Source organism: Ovis aries, chromosome 15 (assembly GCF_016772045.2).
Source record: "Ovis aries strain OAR_USU_Benz2616 breed Rambouillet chromosome 15, ARS-UI_Ramb_v3.0, whole genome shotgun sequence".
In the NCBI taxonomy this organism is placed as follows: domain Eukaryota; kingdom Metazoa; phylum Chordata; class Mammalia; order Artiodactyla; family Bovidae; genus Ovis; species Ovis aries.
The window spans coordinates 33162643-33187401 of NC_056068.1; the positions used below are offsets into that span (position 1 = coordinate 33162643).

General features: G+C 45.1%; 1 protein-coding gene and 2 long non-coding RNA genes across 3 annotated transcripts in view; 1 reads left to right on the forward strand and 2 right to left on the reverse strand.

Moving 5' to 3' along the window:
• Positions 1-24759, forward strand: part of UBASH3B (ubiquitin associated and SH3 domain containing B) — a 154159-nt gene that overhangs the window by 123832 nt on the left and 5568 nt on the right. Inside the window, exons 6-13 of the mRNA XM_004016112.6 lie at positions 4387-4595; positions 8217-8349; positions 11192-11312; positions 12149-12271; positions 13561-13653; positions 14806-14950; positions 23137-23243; positions 24552-24661. Coding sequence (XP_004016161.2) covers positions 4387-4595; positions 8217-8349; positions 11192-11312; positions 12149-12271; positions 13561-13653; positions 14806-14950; positions 23137-23243; positions 24552-24661 — 1041 coding nt within the window. The remainder of the gene's footprint in view (positions 1-4386; positions 4596-8216; positions 8350-11191; positions 11313-12148; positions 12272-13560; positions 13654-14805; positions 14951-23136; positions 23244-24551; positions 24662-24759) is intronic.
• Positions 106-4391, reverse strand: LOC132657866 (uncharacterized). The gene is made up of 2 exons (XR_009596617.1): positions 1399-4391; positions 106-935 (listed from the first exon to the last, which is right to left on the reverse strand). It is a non-coding gene; the product is annotated as an uncharacterized LOC132657866 (long non-coding RNA).
• Positions 7847-23140, reverse strand: LOC132657865 (uncharacterized). The gene is made up of 2 exons (XR_009596616.1): positions 15459-23140; positions 7847-15072 (listed from the first exon to the last, which is right to left on the reverse strand). It is a non-coding gene; the product is annotated as an uncharacterized LOC132657865 (long non-coding RNA).

The window sequence follows — 24759 nt, forward strand, 5'->3', positions numbered from 1 at the left end:
TCCCACGTGGCTGAACTGTGTGATATTCCCCACTGTTCTGTCTGCCCTGCTAACCTTACCGGAATAGGATAGAAATGAAACAGAATAGATAGAAACGCATGTCGGTAAATTTTAAAATATTCTATCTGTTCACGGAATGAATAGGTGGAAGACATCGTCCTGATCTTAGGTGAGAAAGATAGCTAAATCCAAAAGAAAATCTGTGAACACATAGTTAACAGGTATTTGCTGTGGCATGCACATTACCCTGGAGCATACTAAAATTTTAAAATGTCCTCTGCTCAAGGAGTTTGAGTCCAGTGAGGGAGAGAGAGAACAGATGCATATGTAATGAAGGCATGGACCAAATATCAGGAGAGTGTCTGTGCATCACATAGGAGGCCTAAGAGGGACAGGCGGAACCACTGGCATGGTGCTGGCATCCTTTTGAGGGAATCCACATTGCTTTCCAGGATCAGCATGTGCCACCTCTAAAGAGTCTTGCTGTCCTTTTTCTCCTGAAAGAGAAGCTTGAGACACAGGGATTCAGTGACTGGTCCAAAGCTAAAGAGCAACTTAGGACCAGAACCGAAGCCAAAAGCCAGAGGTTCTGATCAGTAAAGATGGGCAACTCATCTAAAGAGAGACCAGAGTCTGCAAAAATTGTCCTCCGGTTTAACTACATTTGTGAAACAATTTATTTCCTAGTTTTTCAGCAGTAAAAGAACTGATATTTTTGTTTATATAGACTTGTAACATCTTTTAGACATTAAAAAAAAATTATGAAGAGATTCAGGGTCTAGGTCAGGCGACCTCATTGTTGATTTGAATGTGGTGGGAAGAGCCAGCCCATGATTGAGGTCCATGGGGTCCGAGAGGGTCAGGGATGTGCAGCTTTGTCTGCCTCTGCTGATGGGATCATCACGTCCTCCTTCCAAGTCATCTGATGCAAGTTTCTGTAAAGACACAGCAAGGAGACTGAGCTTAGCCTTCCTTCAAAATTCTGATGTCTCCTGGAGTTGCTTAGCGTGAGCCTAAGTAGAACAAAAGAGGTGTGGCTGAATGGATCCCTTCCGAGGGCAGGGGAAAAACTGTCAAGGGTGGCATGCCAATGGGCTGTGAGAAGTCACCTTTCTAAGAGAAGGGAGGTGGCAATGGAATTTTCCAAGGAGTATCTTCTAATCAACACTGCCCTCCAGTTAACTCATAGGGTAATTGCTTTTCTGCCTGACCCACATTCTGCTCAATTGGCACCGAGGGAATGAGGCAGCTAGTGCCCACAGGAATTATTTTCTAAAAATAACATGTCCTCTTTTTATCTCTTATTTGTAAAAGCTCATTTATTACTGCGCCCTCCTGGGTCATCTGGCTTTACCTGAGCCCCCTGCATATATAAACTTCACCTTGCCTTCTACCTACCTCCTCCTGTGCTCAGGAGGCAGGACTGAGTGATCGGTCCAGTGAGGTAACAGATGTCCAGACAAGGCGAGTGGTTTAGGCAGGGACAGTCAGCAGGTGACGCCTAGGAATCCTCTGAGGTCTCACCCCTCTGCTGTTCAGGTGCTGACTCGTGGGCTTGCACGTGCCTGCTTGTGCTTCACACCATCTCTTCCACGTTCAGTGTGCCATGCTAGTGTTAATGTGCCAAGCACTGGAAATCTAGAGGAAGGACCGAGTTCTAGGAAAAGCGTAGATTTTGGCGCCTAGCACACATGGCTTCAAATCCTGACTCCCTATTTTAGCAGTAGATTTGCTTTTACAGCTTCTAGATAGTAACCTAGTCCTTAGTTCTCTTGGGTGCAACACAGTGATGACATTTTGCTAGACTGTTGGTATGGACTAGAGGGCCTCCCATAAGAGAGGGTGCAGCAACAACAGCAAAAATTGCCACAGCTGTAAAAAAGGCTTCAAAGGCAAAGAGGGTCAGTTCCTATCATCACAAAGGGCTGTACCTGCCCTTCCCAGGGTAGCAAACTTTGAGCTTAGTCCCCAAGTAGGAAGGGAGGAAAACATATTTGAAATAGACTCTAGAATTCTTACAAGTAGATGCTAGACATAAGAGAGTAAGTATCATGTAGGACAAAACTTGGAGAAGGGAATGGCAACCCACTCTTGTCCTTGCCTGGAGAATCCCACGGGCAGAGGAGCCTGATGTGGGCTACAGTCCATGGACTTGCAAAGAGTCAGACGCCAACTGAGTGACTAACACTTTCAGGACAAAACTAGGCAGTGTGTCCTGAGATCTCCCAAACTTGGGCTGACTTTTGCATGCCGTGCAGTTTCGGTGAGCAGGAAAGAACTATGGGGACCTGAGCACCGGTTATAATTTGAGATTTGCTGCAGTACATTGATTTTCTTTATTGCTCATTCGGTAAATCAAAGCTCCTTGTTGTGCAACTGCTCTCTGCCTAGGAGTTGTACCTTCGGCTCCTTTCTGTACCTCAACCTCCCTGGGATCTCGTAGAGCCAGAAGACTCATCCCCAAGTGAAAGGAGGGATGAGATCTTCCCTGTCATTTTTGAGTTTCTCAAAGGAAACGCCTGCCGCTGAGTCAGAGGCATCATTACCCAAGACTGTGCTGCGCTTGAGCATCTAAGGAACCTGAGTTTAGACTTGTTTCCTGTGACTCGGTGCCTCTCTCCACCCTGTTCCAGGAAAAGGAGCATTGCTTCTGGTGTCTCATCACATACCTAGCTTAGAGATTTAAGTGGTTGGTTGTGAATTTTTTTCTTTTTCCTTAAGCTGTTTTTTAACAACCCAGCAAAAAAACCTTCCTGGTTCATTTGAAAATGTAATTTGAGCGTGTATCTGACAGAGGAGTGGGGAGTCGATGGGATGGAAGAAGATCTCGAGCCAATAGATGCTGGAGTGAGGATTCGGAGAGGAAGTGGGTGCCCTAAATAAAAGGGATGTCAGAAATCCAGTGGGGCGTTCGAGTTCTGTGCATTATCACATTCATTCTCTGGTGGGGGGAAATCATTTTTACTGGCTCTTCTCGTTAGAGATTTCCAGAAGGAAATTCTTTATGATATCTGATGGATCACCTTGACCCCAAGGAGCCGATTAGCTCACAGGCCTACCTAGCATAGACTTTGGGGGTTAGCATCAGCTTGATGGAAAGATAACCCCTTGAAAGCCAGGAGTCATGGTTCAATAGAAATAATTACACCTCTTCTGTGTACTAGAGTCCTCAGGAGTTTTCTTAGATTGTCTCATTTAACTTTTATAGTCTAAGTATTATTTTACAGATGAGAAAATGAAATGGTAGCCGCTCAGTCGTGTCCAACTCTTTGTAATCCCATGGACTGTAGCCCACCAGGTTAGTCTGTCCATGGGATTCTCCAAGCAAGAATACTGGAGTGGGTTCCCATACCCTCTTCCAAGGGATCTTCTTGACCCAGGGTTTGAACCTGGATCTCCAACATTGCAGGCAGATTCTTTACCATCTGAGCTACCAGGGAAGCCCCTGCAGATGAGAAATAACAGAGGCCAAACAAAGTTAAAAACCCGTACGTGGGAACCAGAATACTTAGCTTTCCTCTAGTGGCTTCAGGATTGAAGGAAAAGCTGATAAAACAGCTCCGTCTTAGTGTCCTCTTATGAAACACATAGAAAAATATTTCCCTTAGTATTGAGGTCTCCTGCTGTTAACAGAAAAGTAGTAAAATATTAATAGATGTTTTCCAGAGTATCTTCATACGTCTGCCTGTGAGGCAAAATAAATAAGGAGGCAAAATATGGAATAAATCAGACAAGTGACATGGCCTGGGGTTGGCCCAAGGGGCTTTTTCTGAGCCCAAAGAGGGAACACGTGGTCTCCACCTGCTGACTGACAAGAGCTGGTTACACACAGGACACTGATGGCTGTGAAAGATATTTTTCTTTCGAGGTCTTTGTTAACTATGGAGGTTTAAAGAAAGCTCTTTGAAGGCAGGACCATGTCTTATTTGAGCTGCTCAGTTACATGGAGAGGAGACATTTCGTCCCCAAAGTCTTCCTAGCAGAGTCTCTCATCTGGGTGTTGGTGACATTGCATGGAAGACTCCTTTCCATGAGCTGTGTGTCCAGGGTCTCTTATGGCATCAACGTGGCAGACAGAGCAGGGAAAACGAGGTCCAGACCCGTCTGTAAAGCAGTTTACTGGAGAACCTACAGGTTTTCATACGAATTTCTAAAAGCCATGTCTTTTGAAGCAAAGCTATGCCTGAAGGAAAGTCTGGAACGAGCCAGAAGCACTAGCATATCCTGAGAGGAGGAGAAACTCCTTCTGATCTGAATCCAGATCTACGCGGAGCCTGCAGACTCCAGAGGTGCCCGTGAACGCAAGCAGAGCCCACAGGCGGGCCCTGAGCGCTCAGCAGAGCTGGTCAGGCGTGGGCCTCACGCCTCCCTCTCCCCCTTTTCCAGACACTGCAGGTGATCTACCCGTACACCCCGCAGAACGACGACGAGCTGGAGCTGGTCCCCGGGGACTTCATCTTCATGTCGCCCATGGAGCAGACCAGCACCAGCGAGGGCTGGATCTACGGCACCTCCCTGACCACGGGCTGCTCTGGACTCCTGCCGGAGAACTACATCACCAAGGCCGACGAGTGCAGCACCTGGATATTTCACGGGTGAGCCCATGCCGGGCTCTCTGCCTGCTGCTTTTCGAAGGACACTGTGGCCCTTGAGGAGGTGGCGGGACACGCAGGGCGGCAGTGCGTGGAGTCCAGCGCTCTTGGCCCCAGACGTTCAGGGAAGGGCGGAGCTGGGGCACGGGAAGAGCGGGATGCCCCGCTTTACCCCACCCGCCACCACGGCTGGAACATCTGTCAGAGTTCTCCATCGGAGACCAAACAGGCTGCTTAGGGGACATGTCTTCTGGCCTCAGTGTGGGTCAGCCCACCGCCGAGTCTTTATGGCTTTGGGGCTTCTGTGCACTTTGTCCCGGGTCATTGCACAGACTCCCCAGAGAAGCAGGACAGATTCCCACTATGCCAGTCAGCCAGTAGAGAACAGGTTTGCCAAGGTCAGGGGACCTGACCGCCTGACCCAGTCCTCAGACCTGGCACATGAATGCCTGGATGACAGAGACCATTTCTATGGAAATGGGTAACCTCCAGAGGCTGAGAGAGGCAGGCTGGCCCTTCCCCACCCAGGTCTTCTGTGGAGTGCCCCCAGACCAGCCTGTTCCCACGTTGAGTGGCCTGTGCTGTACGACCAGCTTTGTCCTGATGGGTGTCTCTTGTTCCTCTTTTGTGCTTAATCCGGGAAGTTCAGAGCCAGCCCTTCCCTGGTGCATTTTGGGCGCCTGGCCAGGGCGTGCGTGCTGGTTTCCCTCCCTCTTGTTCTTGCCCTGTGCCAGCGTGGCTGAGGGCCGGAAGCTCTGAACACCAGCTGCACGGCGTGCAACGTCATTATTACTGTCATAAAAGAGAAGCAGAGACGGGCAATTTCACTGAGTGTTTTGCCTAAAGGGAGAAAAGAAAAGACAGTCCCCTCCCCTGATTAGCAGCGGGCAAACCACAAACCCGATGATGAGAAAGAGTATCTTCTTCCCTAACAACCCTCCCCAGCAAGCCTCCCTCTTCCTTCCCACCCCCACCCCATGAACATCCAGCATTTTGTAGCTCAGAACGGAAGGTCAAAGCTGCCTCGTGTTCCCCAGACCATTGCTTCTTCAGAAATGTTTCTAAGTTGGGTTTCCAAAGTCACCATTGTTTTTTGTTTGGTTGGTTGGGATTTTTTTTTGGCCATGCCATGTAGCATGTGGGATCTTAGTTTCCCAACCAAGGATCGAACTTGTGCCCCGCTGCCTGAATCCAGGAAGCTCAGAGTCTTAACCCCTGGACCACCAGGGTAGTCCCCAAAGTAACCATTTTATGCCTATAAAAAAACAAATGCCGTATTCGTGAAGAAACATAATCAAAAGATTTGATGATACCCAGCTCCCAGATCATTCTTACCAGTAGGGCTCGCTGTGGAAGGAGGGCATGCAGGGGGATTCCTGCTGGCCCCGTGCAGGTCTCTGCATCCAGACCACTCCTGCCGAAACAGGGGCAGCCTCAGCGCCCTCAGTCCACAGACCCCAGGGAGGTCAGTGTGTCACCTCCCTTTATTTTGGGAACTATGTCTGAAATTTCCGCTTTCACAGCCAACCTGGCTGAGAATGGGGAAATACTAATGTATTAGGTGTTAGGGTGCCATAATTACGAATTGAGTTTTTATTCTAGTAGTCTTGAATTCAAATCCTAACTCTCCCACGCACCAGCTGTGTGACCTTGGCCAAGTTGCGTGACCTCTCTGAGCCTCGGTTTGCTAATCTATGAAGTGAAGACAATGGTTGCATTCCCCTCGTAGGCATCTGTGAACACTGCTGCTTAGGGGTCAGTGCCATGCATAAAACAGCACGGGGTCTAAAACAGCCGTCAGCTTTACGGTTATTTTTCTCTAACTCGTCTTTCCTAGTCCTCTTACATGCTCGCCAAATCAGAGGTCCCTTCCACTGCAGTGGCCCTATAGAAGAGTGGTGTTTTCCTCTTTACCCCAGAAGTAGAAATGACTCAGGCTATCAGATGGCCTTGTTTCACTCCTAATCCCAGGTAGCCTGGGGGAGGGAGAGTCACAGGGCTCCTCAAGTAGGACCTGCCGGCTTGCTGAGAAGTTGCAGAGGGGATTCCAGCATCAGGGAGGGACTTGGGGGGGGTCAGCGACCCTTCACGACTCTTCTTCCTCCGTCCTCAAGTTTTCTGAGTCCCTCCTAAGGAAACATTTTCCTACCACCTTTGTGAGAGCACCTTGCTTGGTTCTGAGGATCTCCAGACATGTCGGTTGGCGGAAGCCTCTGAGTTGGAGTGGGCTAAGCAGTCCTCCTCAGCTGACCCCCAGGTCTGATGTGCCCTTGGGAGGTGTTTCCATGGTAATTACAGGTGTCAGGTACATCATCCTCTCTACTCTGCACCTGATCGGACTATGGTCTGACTGGAACTGTCGGCCTCACGCTGTCTCCGGGAGTCGGGGCCTTTGATTCCAGTGACGCCTGAGAAGAGGAGGAGGCCGGCAGTCTCCTTGCCAGCTGAGCTGAAGGAGAAGGGATCCTGCCAGTGTCTTCACAGCTGCAATACAGTGCAGAAATTAGGAAACATGTACAAGCATGATGTCAGGACGATTCCATAGATCCAGACATTTCAGGCCCTGGAGCTTTGATGAATCAGACAGTGAAACTGAATTTTCTTTAACTCTGTGATGTTTAGGAGGGTCTCCGTTTAAAATGAAAACAGGCAGTCTATGAGACAGTGAGTGGCATAAGATTTTCTTAGAAATAACAAAAAGAATAACCAAAAAGCTAATGGCTGTGTTAGATTGAGTGCTATTTTGTACATATGGAACTTTACCCTGATTACAAAGCAGCAAGAAATCTAAAATTAAAATCTTCTCCCTTGACACCACCCATTGATGCAGGAGGGGCTGTCCATCACATTTGCCTAACAACCATATTTGAATTGCAGTGTTTTATTAGATAAAGCTTTTTGGAAGCTTTGCTAATGAGAATAATTTAAACATGGCATGATCTGCTGCCTGTCTTTCAGCGAGACCTCTTTGAGGGGCTTCTGTAGTCAGTGTTATATCCAGAAACAACAACTCTTGGCTCATAGCTCCACACAGCTGGTGAGAATGGTGTCCTCTGGAAAAATGCTGTATTTAGTCCTCTTGTTGGAGGTGTGATTGAGACGGAGAAGGGTTTGGAGACGGGAAGGAGGTGCCGTAGCGGGTGATGGCCAGGGACTTCTGTGGCTTCACTCGGAGCCACAGGCAAAGTGGTGGGGAGGGTCAGAATCTTCCCTCTCCTTTGTCAGTTCAGATGGAAATCACTGTGGAAGAGATTAAAGGCAGCAGGAATTGTTTATTTCTTTGGAGCCAGAAAAGAGCTGGAAACAATGGTACAGAATTGATACCTCGTTATTCTGCAGCATGCCTCTGGTGCCAGCCAGACCCATGGCGCCCAAATAAGCACGGCATCGCAGGCCCCACCCCTGCCCAGAGGGATGAACACATCTGCTCCAAGCACGGAAATCCATCCATCCCTAATTTATTAACTGCAAGACTTCAGTATGAAACAGGGCGTTCCTTATAAAAATATCCAATCACTGTGTTGTGTACTCGAAGCTCATAGAATATTGTCAATTACACTTCAATGAACACATTTTAAAAAGACATTCCTCCTCAGCTAACATCTTCCTTGTCTCCCCCCGCAGCTCTTACTCCATCTTAAACACATCCTCTTCCAACGCACTCTCGTTTGGGGATGGCATCCTGGAGAGGCGGCAGTATGAGGACCAGGGCCTGGGGGACACGACGCCCCTCACCATCATCTGCCAGCCCACCCAGGTAGGGCTGACCGTCAGGGCCCCATCCTCAACTCTGCTCAGGAGTCACTGAGCACCTTTTTTTTTTTTTTCCACAAAGGGTGAGGCATTGATCTCTCTGTCCTGAAAGGGTTACCGATCTCTCAGGGCACACGATCCTAAAAGATAGACAGAAATTTAAGCAGAATAGTCAGGTGCGTGGCGCTGACAATGATTACCAGCTTCTGGGTCTAGACTAGTAAGGAAGACTGCTCCACAGAGCAAGGGACTTGTTATCTATAAAGAAGTAACACACTGGACCCTTGAACAGTCCAGGGGTTAGAAGTGCCAAACCTCCAAGGGCTGGAAAATCTAACTGTAACTTAGAGCTGGCCCTCCATCTACCCAGTTTGGTACCCTCATATCCACCATTCTGCAACCTCAGATTCAACACTCTGCGGATTGTAGAGTACTGTAGTATTTACTTTTGAACAACAACAAAAAAAAGCCGTGTATTAGTTGGGCCCCGATTGCAGTTCAAACCCAAGTTGTTCAAGGGTCACCTGAAGTATCTATTTCACAGGGCATTGTGAAGATTAAAGGAAATAAGAAAATGGTTCTTAGTACAGTACCTGGCACATAGTGAATGATCAGTGTATGTCTGAGATATATATACCAGAAAGATTGCAGGATGGGGGAGTGGGGGAAGGGGGTTGGGGTTTTAAAAGAACTTTTTATTTTGGAGTATAGCCGGTTAACAATGTGGTAGTTTCAGGTGGACAGCAAAGGGACTCAGCCATACACATACATGTATCCATTCTCCTCCAAACCCTCCTCCCATCCAGGCTGCCACATGACATTGAGCAGAGTTCCCTGCGCTAATACAGTAGGTCCTTGTTGGTTACCCAGTTTAAATACAGCAGAGTGTACACGTCCATCCCAAGGGCTTTCCAGGTGGCGCTGGTGGTCAAGGACCTGCCTGCCAGTGCAGGAAATACGAGAGATATGGGTTCGATCCCTGGGTCGGGAAGATCCCTGGGGGAGGAAATAGCAACCCACTCCAGTATTCTTGCCTGGAGACTCCCATGGACAGAGCCTGGTGGGCTTCAGTCCATGGGGTCACACAGAGTCGGACACGACTTAAGTGACTTAGGATGCACGCTCACACATCCATCCCAAACTCCCTAGCTATCCCTCCCCACAGTGTTCCTCCTGGCAACCATAAGTTTGTTCTCTTAAGTCTGTATGTCTGTCTTCTCTTTTGTAAATAAGTTCATTTGTACCATTTCTTTTCAGATTCCACATGTAAGGGATGTCATACCATATTTCTCCTTCTCTGTCTGACTGACTTCACTTAGCATGACAATCTCTGGGTCCACCCATGTTGTGGCAAATGGCATTATTCCACTCTTTTTAATGGCTGAGTAACATTCTATTGTATATGTGTACCACGTCTTTATCCATTCCAGGGGAAGGGTGGTTTTGAACAGTATTTATTAATACAAAGCCAATTGAAAGTTCAAGTGTGTTAGGCAACAAGAGACTAGCTGATGTTGGCTGGAGTCCGGAACTTGAGTTAGGAAACAGCAGGAGAGGCAGTGGGAAAGACCACGCCACCATCCCACATGCCAGCCTTGCCAGGGCAGCAGGAAGCACATGCAAAGCGTGTGTACTGTACTGGCCAAAGCCCACAGGAGTTGGCAACCCTTGAGGAAGCTGGCAAGAGCTGCCTCCATCAGAAAGAAGAAATCTAGAAACATCCACAAGGATCCACCCAGCAGTGATAGAAACCAGGGTCATTCGGACAAGCCTTTGACTGGACTTGCCGGTTTCATCACCCAGAGGTAGCTGCTGTCCTCCCCGAGCCATTTCCAGGAACGTCATCATGCAGGCAGCCGGACAACAGGGCCTAACCTGTGATTAGAACTGGCAAAGCAGGACCTTCTGGCTGGAGGAGACTATGGACCACGTGGCCTTAACACCACGTGAGGGAGATGAGGCAAGGGAATTTGTGGTAATGAAACTTCTTGCCTCCTGATGAAGCATCTCCTTAGGGGAAGAACCTGTCCTCTAGATGGCGTCTTTCCACACTGGCTAGTTTTGCCTCTGAGCTATATGTAACTAAGGTTGCCTTCCTGTTCAGTAGTAGCTGGGTGTTAACACCTATGAACAGCAACAGTAACGATACAACCATTTTCATAACCCTTCTTATTTTGCAGAGCACCTGCAATTCATCTCATTTAAGCCTCAGAATAGCTTTCGAGGTCAGTAAATGAGGCTTACTATCCCCATCTTATAGACAGGCTGGCTTAAATCCAGGGTACTTAAGGGGCTTATTGCAGTTAAACATTCAGTTCAGTTCAGTCACTCAGTCGTGTCCGACTCTTTGCGACCCCATGAATCGCAACACGCCAGGCCTCCCTGTCCATCACCATCTCCCAGAGTTCACGCAGACTCACGTCCATCGAGTCCATGATGCCATCCAGCCATCTCATCCTCGGTCGTCCCCTTCTTCTCCTGCCCCCGATCCCTCCCAGCATCAGAGTCTTTTCCAATGAGTCAACTCTTCGCATGAGGTGGCCAAAGTACTGGAGTTTCAGCTTCAGCATCATTCCTTCCAAAGAAATCCCAGGGTTGATCTCCTTCAGAATGGACTGGTTGGATCTCCTTGAAGTCCAAGGGACTCTCAAGAGTCTTCTCCAACACCACAGTTCAAAAGCATCAATTCTTCGGCGCTCAGCCTTCTTCACAGTCCAACTCTCACATCCATACATTAAACATCAGTGAGATTTATTCCAGAGCCCGGCTCACCCGGCACCCAGCCCCGAGACATGTCTACTTCCTTGTGTTCCCCACCCTTGCTTACAGCCTTTCTTTGTCCGCAGCCTCTGAGGATCAGCAGCCAGCCCGGCCCTCAGAAGAGATGCCTCTTCGTGTGTCGGCATGGTGAGAGGATGGATGTCGTGTTTGGGAAGTACTGGCTATCCCAGTGCTTCGACGCCAAAGGTGAGTGGTTGGTTGGCCTGCTCAACATTGGGACACCTCTCACAGCCTCTAGGGGGCAGAGTCGAGCTACATTTATCTAGATGGAGTCATTGTGTCGTAGAAAATGCCTCTTACCTGTTACACTCTAAGTCCTTCCTGGTAGTCTGGAGAGTTAGGGGAGAGAGAATTGTCCTCGCCTCCAGTCTATCCACTGGGACACCGTGTACCAAAATAGGCAGATGTCTTGCCCAGAGCCATAGGACAGAGGCAGAATCAGGTGTCCTGATTCCATGTCCAGAAGTCCCTCCAATAAGTTACCCTGGCTTATTTAGTTCCATTTTCATGTGTCTAAGAGTCCATTTTCATGTGTCTAAGATGGCTTGCACCTCAGAGAATCCGACCTGCTTTGGAGTGTCTGGTTGTTACTTTCACTTAAAAACCATCTCTTAGGACCTTCCCTGCTGGTCCAGTAGTGAAAACTGCATCTGCCAAACGCAGGAGCTGCAAGTTGGGTCCCTGGTCCAAGAACTGAGATCCCAGATGCCTTGTGGCAAAAAAAAAAAAAAAAAGCAAACATTAAACCGAAGCAATACTGTAACAAATTCAATAAAGACTTTAAAAAGAAAAATGAATACTAGTTATTAAGAGAAAAAGACTTAGGTCTTGTTACTTTTGTCAGAATGGAAGCATGGATTCGAAGACACTCTGTCAAAGGAAGAGTGTCAGTATTTTCTAGAGAGCTCAGTTCAGTCTCTTTGGCCAAAAGGGAATGGAAGTGGAGGGGCCAGCAGAATCAGCACTAGAAGTCCTAAGGAAACAAGAAACTCAGGTCGCCTTGGTCTGACATTTCTTTCCAGGCCGCTACATACGCACCAACCTAAACATGCCTCACAGCTTACCTCAGCGGAGCGGCGGTTTCCGGGATTACGAAAAAGATGCTCCAATCACGGTGTTTGGATGTATGCAAGCCAGACTCGTGGGTAAGTGTCTCACAGTGACCACATAGCCTTTCCTGGCTACTTCTTCCAAAGTCTGGCTGCGGCAGATATGCCAAGGACATTGCTGATGGCTTTCCTACATTGCATTTCCTCAATTCAAGAGAGATTTATTAAGTAACCATTAGGTTCAGGGCACTGGGTTGGTTTACCAAAGTGAACAAAGTAGGATCCCTATGGAGGGGTGTGTGGCATAGTGATGGGGCGAGGTCAGGCTCAGCATGGCAGGTAGGTCAGCTTCTTGCAGGAGGGTGAGGAGGAGGCACCCAGGGGTGGCTGAGAGTGTAGAGGCCAATCGGTCTCCAGGATGCTCAGCTCTTTGCAAGTCTGGTCCTTACCCGCCACGCAGAGCCAGCAGCCTCGTCCCATTCAGTCATTTAACACACATGGATTGATCACTTACCTTGTGCAAGGCACTACGCCAGGTAATAGGGATCGAGTCCCCACCCTTGGGGAAGCTTGTAAGTGGATGAATATCATAGAGTATGCTTTACTCAAGAATGCAACCATGTACAAAATGTTATGGGAGCACAGAAGAAGACATAAGCCCAGAAGAGAGCAGAAGTTAGCAGGAGGGCGGGAAGGCATCTCAGTGGGAGGATCAATATCAAGTCTTAGACGTGAGAAGCAGCATCTAGAGTACAGAGGAAATAAGCCATCTTGTTTCTAGAGCATCTATTGTGAGCAGAGACTGGCGGGCTAGAGACAGAAAAGTTTGTGGAAGACTTTGACCACCATGGTAAGGTGTTTGCAGTTCATCCAGGAGAGAAAGATGGGCATTTTACTGCTTGTAAAGACAACGCAAGACAAGAAGCGGTGTGTCCCTTGGTCTTCCATAGAAATACTGGGCAGGAGAGTTGTTGAAAATGAGACTGGGGCTTCCCTGATGGTTCAGTGGTTAAGATTCCACTTGCCAACGCAGGAGACACAGGTTCAACCCTAATTCAGGAAGATCCCACAGGCTGTGGAGCAGCTAAGCCCACATGCTGTGGCTGCTGAAGCCCAAGCCACCTAGAGCCCATGCTCCACAAGAGAAGCCACTGCAGTTAGATGCCTGACCAGTGCAACTAGAGAAAGCCTGAGCAGCAACGAAGACCCAGCACAGCCCAAAATCAGTCAATTAAAAGAGAAGGAGACTGAAACCGCTGGCCCCACAAGAGCCCCCACCTGAGAAGAGAGGTTTGCAGGGTCTGCCGGGCCTCCTCTCTTCCACACTGAGAATCATCCTGAGACTGTAAATTATCAGATTGATTCTTCTCTGGTTTCCTTTGCAGGGGAAGCCTTACTGGAGAGTAATACCATCATCGACCACGTCTATTGCTCCCCGTCCCTGCGCTGCGTCCAGACTGCATACAACATCTTGAAAGGTGAGACTTGATGAAGGTCAGCTAGTCCATCCCTCCGTCACTAGACAATCTGACACTTACTAATAGATTACCCTAGATTCAGGCGAACATCAGCCAATTGGAAGTTTTGAATTTGAGATGTTTAACAATGATACTTTCAGAAGATGACTTGGCAAAAGTCCCCAAATCATACTCTGACAGCAGAAGCAAGATGAAGAGAATATACAGATAATGTTTTTCTTGAAAATCTGAAGCTCTCTTCAGTGACTTGCAGGCTTGTAAAATGTTGTTGTCTGGCAATGATTTAGAGCCTACAGAGCACGATTTTTTTTTTTTTTTTTTTGGCACTAAAACAAATTGTCTCCTCCCACTCTGCTCTGTCTGCTTCTCCTTTTCAGCAGCAGTAGTTCTCCTAGGTGTCTGGAAATATGAATCGTCCTTGTTTTAGTTGATTGGAGATATTCAGCTTTTGCCCTAAAATCCACAGAAGCCTGTGTTACAAGAATCTCCATTCTCATTTCACTGAAAGAAAAACTATAAGAAACAGCCTTGATTGTTTACTTGTACCAAACAACAAATAAGCCACAAGTAGCTGAGCCAACAAGGAAATTACAGTATATCTGAGACGTCTGTTCATTTACTTTAAGTAAGCCAGAATGCATCTATGTATTCAAATGCATTATCTATTCCATTTGCATAGAAAAACTGGGCTAAATGCAATACAAAGGGTTAAACAGTTCCTACTCCAAGAACAATCACACTATCATAAAACACAGGAGTTGTGCACTGGCAAATATTCAACACTCGATTTTCTAGTAGAGAAAATGAATATATGATATGCAAATATAATATAAGCCATTATAATGAATGCTAAGAATTTCTAAAGTCAGTTGCAAGATGTTCTTATCAAGAAACTTCAGAAAGAAGAATTATAGTGGTCACAGAGCTGTACAAACTATACAAATGATTTTTTAAAAAAATCAGAAACCATTCAGAGTGTGCATCCATCCTGGTGGTGTCGCCAGAATATACTCACGTGTTTATGATATACAGCAAAGAAAAACACTTTTGTCTGAACCTGCATGCTTCTACCATCTTTAAGCTATATATAGCATCTGACAGGAAAGAGAAGATTTATCAAATTTTTATACCTTGTTCATCTTCATCGCTAAGGTTTACAACAGGAAAATCACTTGAAGATCCGAGTGGAGCCTGGCTTATTTGAATGGACAAAATGGGTTGCTGGGAACACCTTACCTGCGTGGATACCTCCATCAGAGCTAGCCGCAGCCAACCTAAGTGTTGATACAACCTACAGGTAACTCTCTGAAACCTCTGTTTCCTTGAGGTCAGTGTGGAAGTACTCTTCACCAGGCCAGGTAAGGACATGAAGGACCAGATGTAGACCATAGATAGTTGTCCAAATTGGTGGAAGTCAAGCTACAATTAAAAAAAAAAAAAATTGGAGCAAGTCAACAGTCCCTTGTATTTGGCACTACTATGGAGTATGTCTCCCTCTGACACACATTCACTGGGGTTTTCTGGTTTTACTGCATCCATTTCAGTGGCTAATAAAACCACCTGCAATGGCAGAAGCACACACCAGCTAGTGATCAAGCGGTTCAGAAGTTTGTTGGGGAATAAGGGAAATTGCAGTGCCTTGACTTGGACCGTCACTTTCGATTTTTCAAAGTACTTTTAATTATCTTTTTTCATTACCGCCATAACCCCAGGATGGCAGCAAGCCACTTTCATACATGAGAGAGCTCAGTGACCTCTGAAAGTTACCCATGTAGTGGACACATCTGACAATAAAAATAACTTACCTTTACTGATCATTTTCTTCGTGTCAAGCACGGTGTAATCAGCTTTATAGTAGTCCTTTGCTTTTTCCATTAGACTATTATTGAAAATAAATATTTGTAGGTTGTAGCATAAGTACATTAACCATCAGAAATCCACTCAGAGCTTCTTAGTGACGTGATAGAAAAGGCTTTTTGTGTTATTACATGACTTAGTGACTAAACAACAACAACAAGCCATATTTTAACTATTTTTAGTAAGCAGTGAGATTTTCCTCACCCTGTATTTGGTTTAAATATTTTTGTTAGTTGTTGTTATTACCTTGTCAGTTTGAAGTAAAGTTTCAGGTTGAATGTAAGAAAAAAGAAATCCACTCGAGCATTTGTAAAATGTCTTTGAGGAAGGATAGATACTCACCATTACCGTGGGGAATTAAATTCATAGTTCTTAAGACAGAATCTGGAACAATTCTTGACTAAGAAAGCAGAGCTTTCTTCCTTGTGACATCCCATAACCTTTCACTTCTAATACTTACCCAAACCTCAAAGCATTGCCAGTTTCCAGCTAAGGTCTAAGAGGCTTATCTTTTCTTCCATCCTCATTTTTGGCTCTGCAAAGACCTCAGGTAACCCCCTTCATTAATAAATATGAGGAATTCTCATTCCTCAGAAATAAGATTAAATCAATTGGATCCCCTGCTGAAATAATTCACATTTTGTCCTGTCCACACTATGGTCACTATTTTCCTGTTCCTTGGGGAAACAGCAGTAAATTACTGTCCCCACGCCAGCAGGCGTCATCCCTATGCCCTGGAAAGAGAGCAGGTTACTGCCAACATGGGTGAAATAACTTTCCTCACATACCACCCAGCCCCTCCCAGGCCGTGTCTTCAGTCCATCCCCCCTTAAGTGCATCCTACAGTTCTTCCCAAGCTTACTCACACATGCCCCATCAGTAGTATGAACAGAAGGATGAATGCCAACCTTGGGGTCAGGACATGGTTCACATTCCAGAGTTTCTTTTCCTCTACAGAAAATCAAAAGGTAACCGTTTTGTGTTTGAGGGGGGGAGTGGGGTTAAGCATCTAATTCTGTAAATTAGTTGTGAAATTCACCCATCAAGCATGTGAGAGGCATAGTCCCTAGAGTCAATTTCCCTCTGAAAGTAATTATGTCAAGTGAGCAGTTCTTTTAAAGCAAGTAGTGGTACCCAAATGATTGAAGAAACATGGTGATGGGCAGAGAGACAAGGACCAAGAGCCAGAGTATTGTAAGTCAAGCAGGCACAGCTGCTAGACCCATATCACCTTGAAAAGGAGGGAGGAGATGCTAAAAGGTGGATTCAGGCTGGTAACTAATATACAAGCCTCATCCATGGGTAACAAGACCCGCCTAAGTGTAGAAAGCTGCCCCAGTGGAGCTGGGTGGGAAGCGCCAAGACAAAAAATGAAATACACACCAGTTGGATAGGGCATTAGAACAGGACCCTGATGACTGGGGAAGGTAGCAGAAAGGGGGTGTGGAGCTTTGGATCTGGAGTATTAGAGGAACAAGTCATACTTTGGTGTGGGACTCAGGGCAGAAGCCTACTCTTCTAGCCTGGACCAGAGTAGGCTGGGGAGTGGAGAGTGTACCGGGAAGAATACTGTTCCAGGGATACTACCTGAGTACCCAGAGATGTGGGCTCCAGTCTAGTTGGTGGTTGGAAACCTGCCTGACTCTGAGAACAGCACGTGGGTCCTGCAGGTATGGCTGGAAGCGTGCTGCTGATGGGAGTGAGAAAGCTGTGACGGTCCCATCCTCATCAGGACCCATTCAAACATGGAAGCCATTCACAGGTTCAGCTTCAAGGCAAGAACTGATCAAAAGGAACTGGATCCCAGCATCTCCCAACTCTTCACTTATACAAATCGTATACGTTACTGTGTGGTTTCCCCTGCAGTGACTCCTGGGCCATACAAAGAGGCCTTTTGTCAAGAGTGCTGGGGGCATTCCTGGGAGACCAGGTGCTATGAACGGTATTGGAACTGGATGACAAGGAAAGAGGAGCAGAAAGACTTTGCTTCTGAACAGGAAGGCACATCTTCAGCGAGCATCGTGTTCCTCCCTGTTCCCCAGGCTGTTATGAGATTCAGAAGGTTGTTTCCTAGGAGAGAGATGCTTGCTATGAGAATGTTATTTAACTGAGAGCGGGTTTCCTTTAATTGGAATAGCATCCTTCCTCTCCAGACAGTAAACCCAAGTTCACAGAAGGGCAGTTTTGAGGAGGACATTGTCAGAAGCCATCCAGGATGGAGGATAACTTTACAGGCATCAAGTTCAGCCTCAGGTTCAAGTCCCTGCTCTTAAGAGTTCTAATGATGTAAACAGGTCATCTGTAGCCTTTCCAAACCTTCTTTTTGTCATCCATAAACTCAGAATTTGCAAAAGTGTTGCTAGATGGGATGTGTTCAAAGAACACAGGTGCTTTGCACAGAGGCTGACACATGGGAACCTCTCAGTAAATCTTAGCAGCAATGCCTGCTGATGAAGATGTCATGAGAATTCACTTCAAGAACACACTAGCTCCTCCATGTACTAAATACCAACAACAAAAGACAAGGAAGCAGAAAATATCATATAGTTGTACTTTAAAAAAACAAGATAAACACCTCATAGCCCAGAAAACTAAATAGTAAAGGAAGGTGGAAGCAGACAGAAGTGACTGGGATTGAAGACATTCAGGGTCACCAGGATCGGAGGGCCCTACTTTGAACATCCTTTTATATGCCATGTACATTGTCATAACTATCATTTATGTCAATAGCCTACTCACCCCAAACACAGAAACCGGGTTCTCCTCGGGCCAGGTGTGTACGGTCTCTGTTAAAACTAAGAAAGATTGGTGAAGGGTTATTACCTCACAAACCCAGTGGACCTAACATCTGTTTTTAAAACCTATCCTTAACAACTTGAGGCTCCAGTCCATGGGGTCGCTAAGAGTCGGACATGACCGAGCAACTTCACTTTCACTTTTCACTTTTGTGCATTGGAGAAGGAAATGGCAACCCACTGCAGTGTTCTTGCCTGGAGGAGCCTAGTGGGCTTCCGTCTATGGGGTCGCACAGAGTCGGACATGACTGATGCGACTTAGCAGCAGCAGCCTTACCCTGATACCAGATAAGAATACTGCAAGAAAAAAGAACTGCAGGTCAATACTCAACAACAAAACAGTAGCAAACCAAATTCAACAGCACATCAGAAGGATCATATACCATGATCAGCTGGGGTTTATCCCTGGGGTGCAAGGATGGTTCAATATGTAAAACTCAATAAATATGATATACCACATTGAGTAGAATAAAAATTATATGATCCTCTCAATAGAGAAAAAGCATTTGACAAAATATACCATCTTTTCATGATAAAAATGTTCAAAGGATTGGGTACAGAAGGAACATATGTAAACATAATGAAAGCCATATATGGCAAGCCCACAGCTAACATACTCAACAGTGAAAGATTGAAAGCTTTCCTTTAAGATCAGGAACAAGACAAGGATGGCCACTCTCACCACTGCTGTTCAACATAGTTCTAGAAGTTCTAGCCAGAGCAGTTAGGCAAGATAAAGAAATAAAAGGCATGCAAGTTGGAAAGAAATAAAACTCTGTTTGCAGATGATGTGATGTTATGTATACAAAATCTTAGAACTGTCAGAACTAATCAACAAATTTCAGTGAAGTTGCAGGACACAAAATCAACATAGAAAGTCAGTGATGAACAAAAGGAAATTCAGAATGTATCAAAGACCTAAATGTAAAGCCAGACACTTTAACACTCTTAGAGGAAAACATAGGCAGAACATTCTTTGACACAAATCTCAGCAATATCTTTTTTAATCCACCTCCTGGAATAATGAAAATAAAAACAGAATAAAGATGTGATATATATATACAATGAAATATTACTTGGCCATAAAAAGAACAAAATAATGCCATTGCAGCAACATGGATGGACCTAGAGATTATTATCACACTAAGTGAAGCTCCTCTGTCCGTGGGATTCTCCAGGCAAGAATACTGGAATGGGTTGCCATGCCCTTCTCCAGGGGATCCTCCCAACCCAGGGAATAAACCTGTGCTCCTGCATTGCAGGCGGATTCTTGACCATCTGAGCCACCATAGAAGCCCCCAAAGTCAGTCAAAGAAAGATATCATATGATATCATTCATATGTGGAATCTTTTTTAATGGTATAAATGAACTTATTTATAAAATAGAAATAGACCTTGAAAACAAACTTATGGTTACCAAATGAGAAACAGGGTGTAGGGGGAGGGGGGCAGGCAGGGATAAATTAGGAGCTTGGGATTAACATATATACACTACTATATATAAAATAGATAACCAGCAAGGACCTACTGTATAGCACAGGGAACTCAATATTCTGTAATAGTATGTAAGAATCTGAAAAGGAATGAATATATGTATACCTAAATCACTGTACACCTTCAACTAACACTGTAAATCAACTATATGCCAATAAAAAATTTAAAACAATACATTTTTAAAAGTCAACTAACAATTTCAACAACAACAAAAAGTCAGCTGTATTTTTATACACTAACCTCGATCATATGAAATAGAAATAAAACAAACCCATTCACAATAGCACCAAAAACAGTAAAATACTTAGGAATAAATTTAACCAAGGAGGTGGAAAGATCTGTACTCTCAAAACTACAAAACTTAGGTAAAAATTGAAGACGATACAAAGGTGTGCCCTATACTCTTTGACCAGAAAAAATAATATTGTTAAAATGCCCATACTCCCCAAAGCCATCTATAGATCAAACATAATTCCTATCAAAATTCTAATGGTATTTTTCACAGAAATAGAAACAATCCTAAAATTTGTATGGAACCACAATCGATGTTAATAGCCAAAATAAACCTGACATCGCACTTCAAGATTTCAAGTTATACTACAAAGCTATCGTAACTGGCATAAAAATAGACACACTGACCAATGGAACAGAAGTGAGAGCCCAGAAATAACCCTCAAATATTTGACAAGGGAGCCAAGAATACTTGATGGAGAGACGGTAGACTTCAATAAATGATGCTGAGGGTCTCCCTGGTGGCCCAGTGGTTAAAGATTCACCAGCACAGGGAAGGTTGGTTTTGATCCCTGCTCCGGAGCATCCCACATGCCTTGGAGCAGCTAAGCCTGTGTGCCACTACTGCTGGGCCCAGGTGTCACAGCTGCTGAAGTCCGTGCACCCAGAGCCTGTGCTCTGAAAGGAGAAGCCACAGCGATGGGAAGCCCACGCACCGCAACTAGGGAAGAGCCTGCACACAGCAACCAAGGCCCAGTGCAGCCAACCTTTTTTAAAGGTGATGTTGGGAAAATTGGATAACCACATACAGAAGAATGAAATTGGACCCCTATCTTACACCACTCTCAAAAATTAACGCAAAATGGATTAAATTATGGCAGAAAGTGAAGAGGAACTAAAAAGCCTCTTGATGAAAGTGAAAGAGGAGAGCAAAAAAGTTGGCTTAAAGCTCAACATTCAGAAAATGAAGATCATGGCATCCGGTCCCATCACTTCATGGGAAATAGATGGGAAACAGTGGAAACAGTGTCAGACTTTATTTCTTGGGGCTCCAAAATCACTGCAGATGGTGACTGCAGCCATGAAATTAAAAGACGCTTACTCCTTGGAAGAAAAGTTATGGGCAACCTAGATAGTATATTCAAAAGCAGAGACATTACTTTGCCGACTAAGGTCCGTCTAGTCAAGGCTACGGTTTTTCCACTGGTCATGTCTGGATGTGAGAGTTGGACTGTGAAGAAGGCTGAGTGCCCAAGAATTGATGCTTTTGAACTGTGGTGTTGGAGAAGACTCTAGAGAGTCCCTTGGACTGCAGGGAGATCCAACCAGTCCATCCTAAAGGAAATCAGTCCTGAATATTCATTGGAAGGACTGATGCTGAAGCTGAAACTCCAATACTTTGGGCACATGATGCAAAGAACCGACTCATTGGAAAAGACTGTGATGCTGGGAGGGATTGGGGGCAGGAGGAGAAGGGGACGACAGAGGATGAGATGGCTGGATGGCATCACTGACTCGATGGACATGAGTCTGGGTGAACTCTGGGAGTTGGTGATGGACAGGGAGGCCTGGCGTGCTGCGATTCATGTGGTCGCAAAGAGTTGGACACGACTGAGTGACTGAACTGAACCATAAAACACCTGAAGAAAACATGGGAAAAGCTTTTTGACAATGATTTTTTTAGATATGATATCAAAAGTGTAAGAAATGAAAAACAAAATAAGGAAGACTAAAAACCTTCTATAAAGCAGAAGAAACAACAATATGAAAAGGCAACCTACAGGATAGACGATATCTGTAAAATATGTACCTGATAAGATACAGAATAGGATAAGATACTTGGAGATCATATACCTGATGTTGTCACATACTTAACATCCAAAATATGTGGACAATTGATGCAACTCAATAGCTAAAACACAATCTGATTAAAAAGCGGGCAGAAGAACTGAATAGATATTTTTTCCCAGAGAAGACATACAAATGACCAAGAAGTACATGAAAAGACATTCATCATCATTAATCATCAGGAAAAATGCAAATCAAAACCACAGAGCTGATCTGTTAGAACAGCTATCGTCAAAAAAAAAAAAAAAAGATGGTAAGTGGTGGCGAGGAGATGGGGAAAAGGGAGCCTTGCGCACTGCTAGTGGCAGTGTCAGCTAGGACAGCCACTATGGAAAACACTATGGAGGGCCCACAAAAAATAAAAAATAGAACTACCATATGACCCAGCAATCTCACTTCTGGGTTATATCCAAAGGAACTGAAAACGAGATCTCCCAGAAAGAGTTTGACATATCACGTGTGCGAAACCCAAAAGAGCCAGACTCAGACAGACAGAGTAGCAGGGACCCCCACAGACATCCCACATGACCGCAGGGAGAGGTTGCTCAAAGGGGCGCAGACTTAGAGTTGCCAGATGAAGAGTCTGGGGATCTGGTGTGCAGCACTGTGGCCAGAGTTAGCAGCACTGTATTATATACTTGAAAGTTGCTAGGAGAGTAAATGTTCTCACCATAAAAAAGAAAATGGCAATTATGTGACATGATGGAGGTGTCAGCTCAGACATGAGATCCCCAGAATGTATTCATCTTATAACTTAGGTTTGTGCGTCTTTGTTTTGAATGTATATTTGTATCAAATCAGTACATTGTACACCTTAAACTTAGACCACATTACTGCTTATATATCCTGTGTAAGCCTACAGAGGCTTGGGAAATCTCTGATTACTTAAATAGATAAAGAGATCTAACCTCTGCTTTGCTTCCTCTTACATGGGTGACCTAGGACAGATTGCCAGTAAAGGCAGCTCAGCTGCTCCGGGCCATCCTGCAAGGGAAAGCTGCTCCGAGTGGCTCATTTTTCAGCTGGTCGCTTTGACGCCATGCACACACGGCGTTCATTTCTGTACATCCTGCACATTTGAACCCCACTTCTGCAGAGTAGAAATACTCTTTCCTATGCCTCCATCCTCTCTAGGGAAATGGATAAACAGAAACATGGGAACTTTCGAAAGGTCTTGAAATAAAGCTGAGAGTAATGTGAGTTGCTTTGTCTTGAGATCAAAATGTTTTCAATGCCTTGGTTCATTTTTCTATTGCAGACCTCACATTCCAGTCAGCAAATTAGTGGTTTCAGAATCCTATGACACCTATATCAGTAGAAGTTTCCAAGTAACAAAGGAAATCATAAGTGAATGTAAAAGTAAAGGTAGGTGTTACCTTGGACCATACTTAAATCTGTGATCATTTCTCCCTCACGGTTAGTCCGCTATTCAGGATGGCTCAGCATGCTTTCTCAAACTCATTTAATAGGAAAGAAAAATATGTCTAGACCCTGTAGTAGATACTTTCATGTAAAATTTGTCATATTCTGAGTACTTCAAATGCTGGATATTCCATGGAAATACATCAGACTTAGTTGCTATTTGAAATAACAGAATTTTCTTTCTCAGCTATATATCTTGCACTCTCAGAAGGAGGTTCCCTATTATAATTTCCATAAATTCTTTAGCATAACACAGTTTTGCCTGTAATTTGACCCAGGAGCATGAACACACCTACACAAACACGCCTACCATCATTGCTGCCACCAAGAGCAGTGTTCTATACAACTCAAGTCTGCCACTGAATTTTATAGTCCTTGAACTCAGTATTTAATGATATGTAAGATTACAGTATTTTTAGTAAAGAGGGCAGGTTTCAAAAGTCTGCCCATTTCCAGCCCCCCCACCAAAAAAGAAAAAAGTTAAAAATATTCATCTTCGTAGAGCAAAGGCTGGATTTACATATACCAGAACATTAACGGTGGGGAGCCCTGGTTAACAGTATTGTGGATGGTCCCCACATTTCAGTTACCACTTATAAGCCACTCACTCCATTACCACCCCTGTAGGACCACCCATTCCCCCTGTAAAGAAACCCAGCATGTTCTATCAACCAAAAAGCCTCATGTGCTCACTGTTCTACGAGTAGCAGCATTGAAAACTGCATTAGAGGTGATAGCAGAGAGCCCTGCAGACTTAGAATGGTACTGTGTCTTGATTGAGGTGGTGGTTACAAAATGCTGCACATGTGATCGACTTGGGAACCTGGTAAAATCTGAATAAAGCTATGTGGACTGTTCCAGTGTTCATTTCCTAGTTGGGATAGTATACTCTAGTTAGGCAAGATGTTGCTATGGGAAGAAGTGGGGTGAAGAATACTTGGGACCTCCCTGGCGTGCACATGTGTACATACGTACATATTGGTAATATGTATACACAGTGTATATAAAATATACATGCACATGTAAAATATATATTTGTAACCTGTGCATCAAATTACTTTAAAAGTGTTTGTTTTTTTAATGACATCAGCCTGCCTTAACAATACAAAGCATCAAAATATTGCTTGGCCAGATTGTCTTATTTCTTGAGAATGTTTGCCCCTCCCTGGAAAACTTGACTTTAGTACTTACAAGGTTTACATGCGTCTTTATAGAAACAGATTTTCCAGTCCTTGTTTTTTTTACCCCCAGGAAATAACATCCTGATTGTGGCTCATGCATCTTCCCTGGAAGCATGTACCTGCCAACTACAAGGCCTATCACCTCAGAACTCCAAGGACTTTGTACAGATGGTCCGAAAGGTAATCCCCACTTGCATTTCAGGGGCCTGTGGTGCCTTACAGCTTCAGAATGGTGCAGTGCTGACTGATAGCAAAGTTCTCTGGAGCTGGGAAGGTGA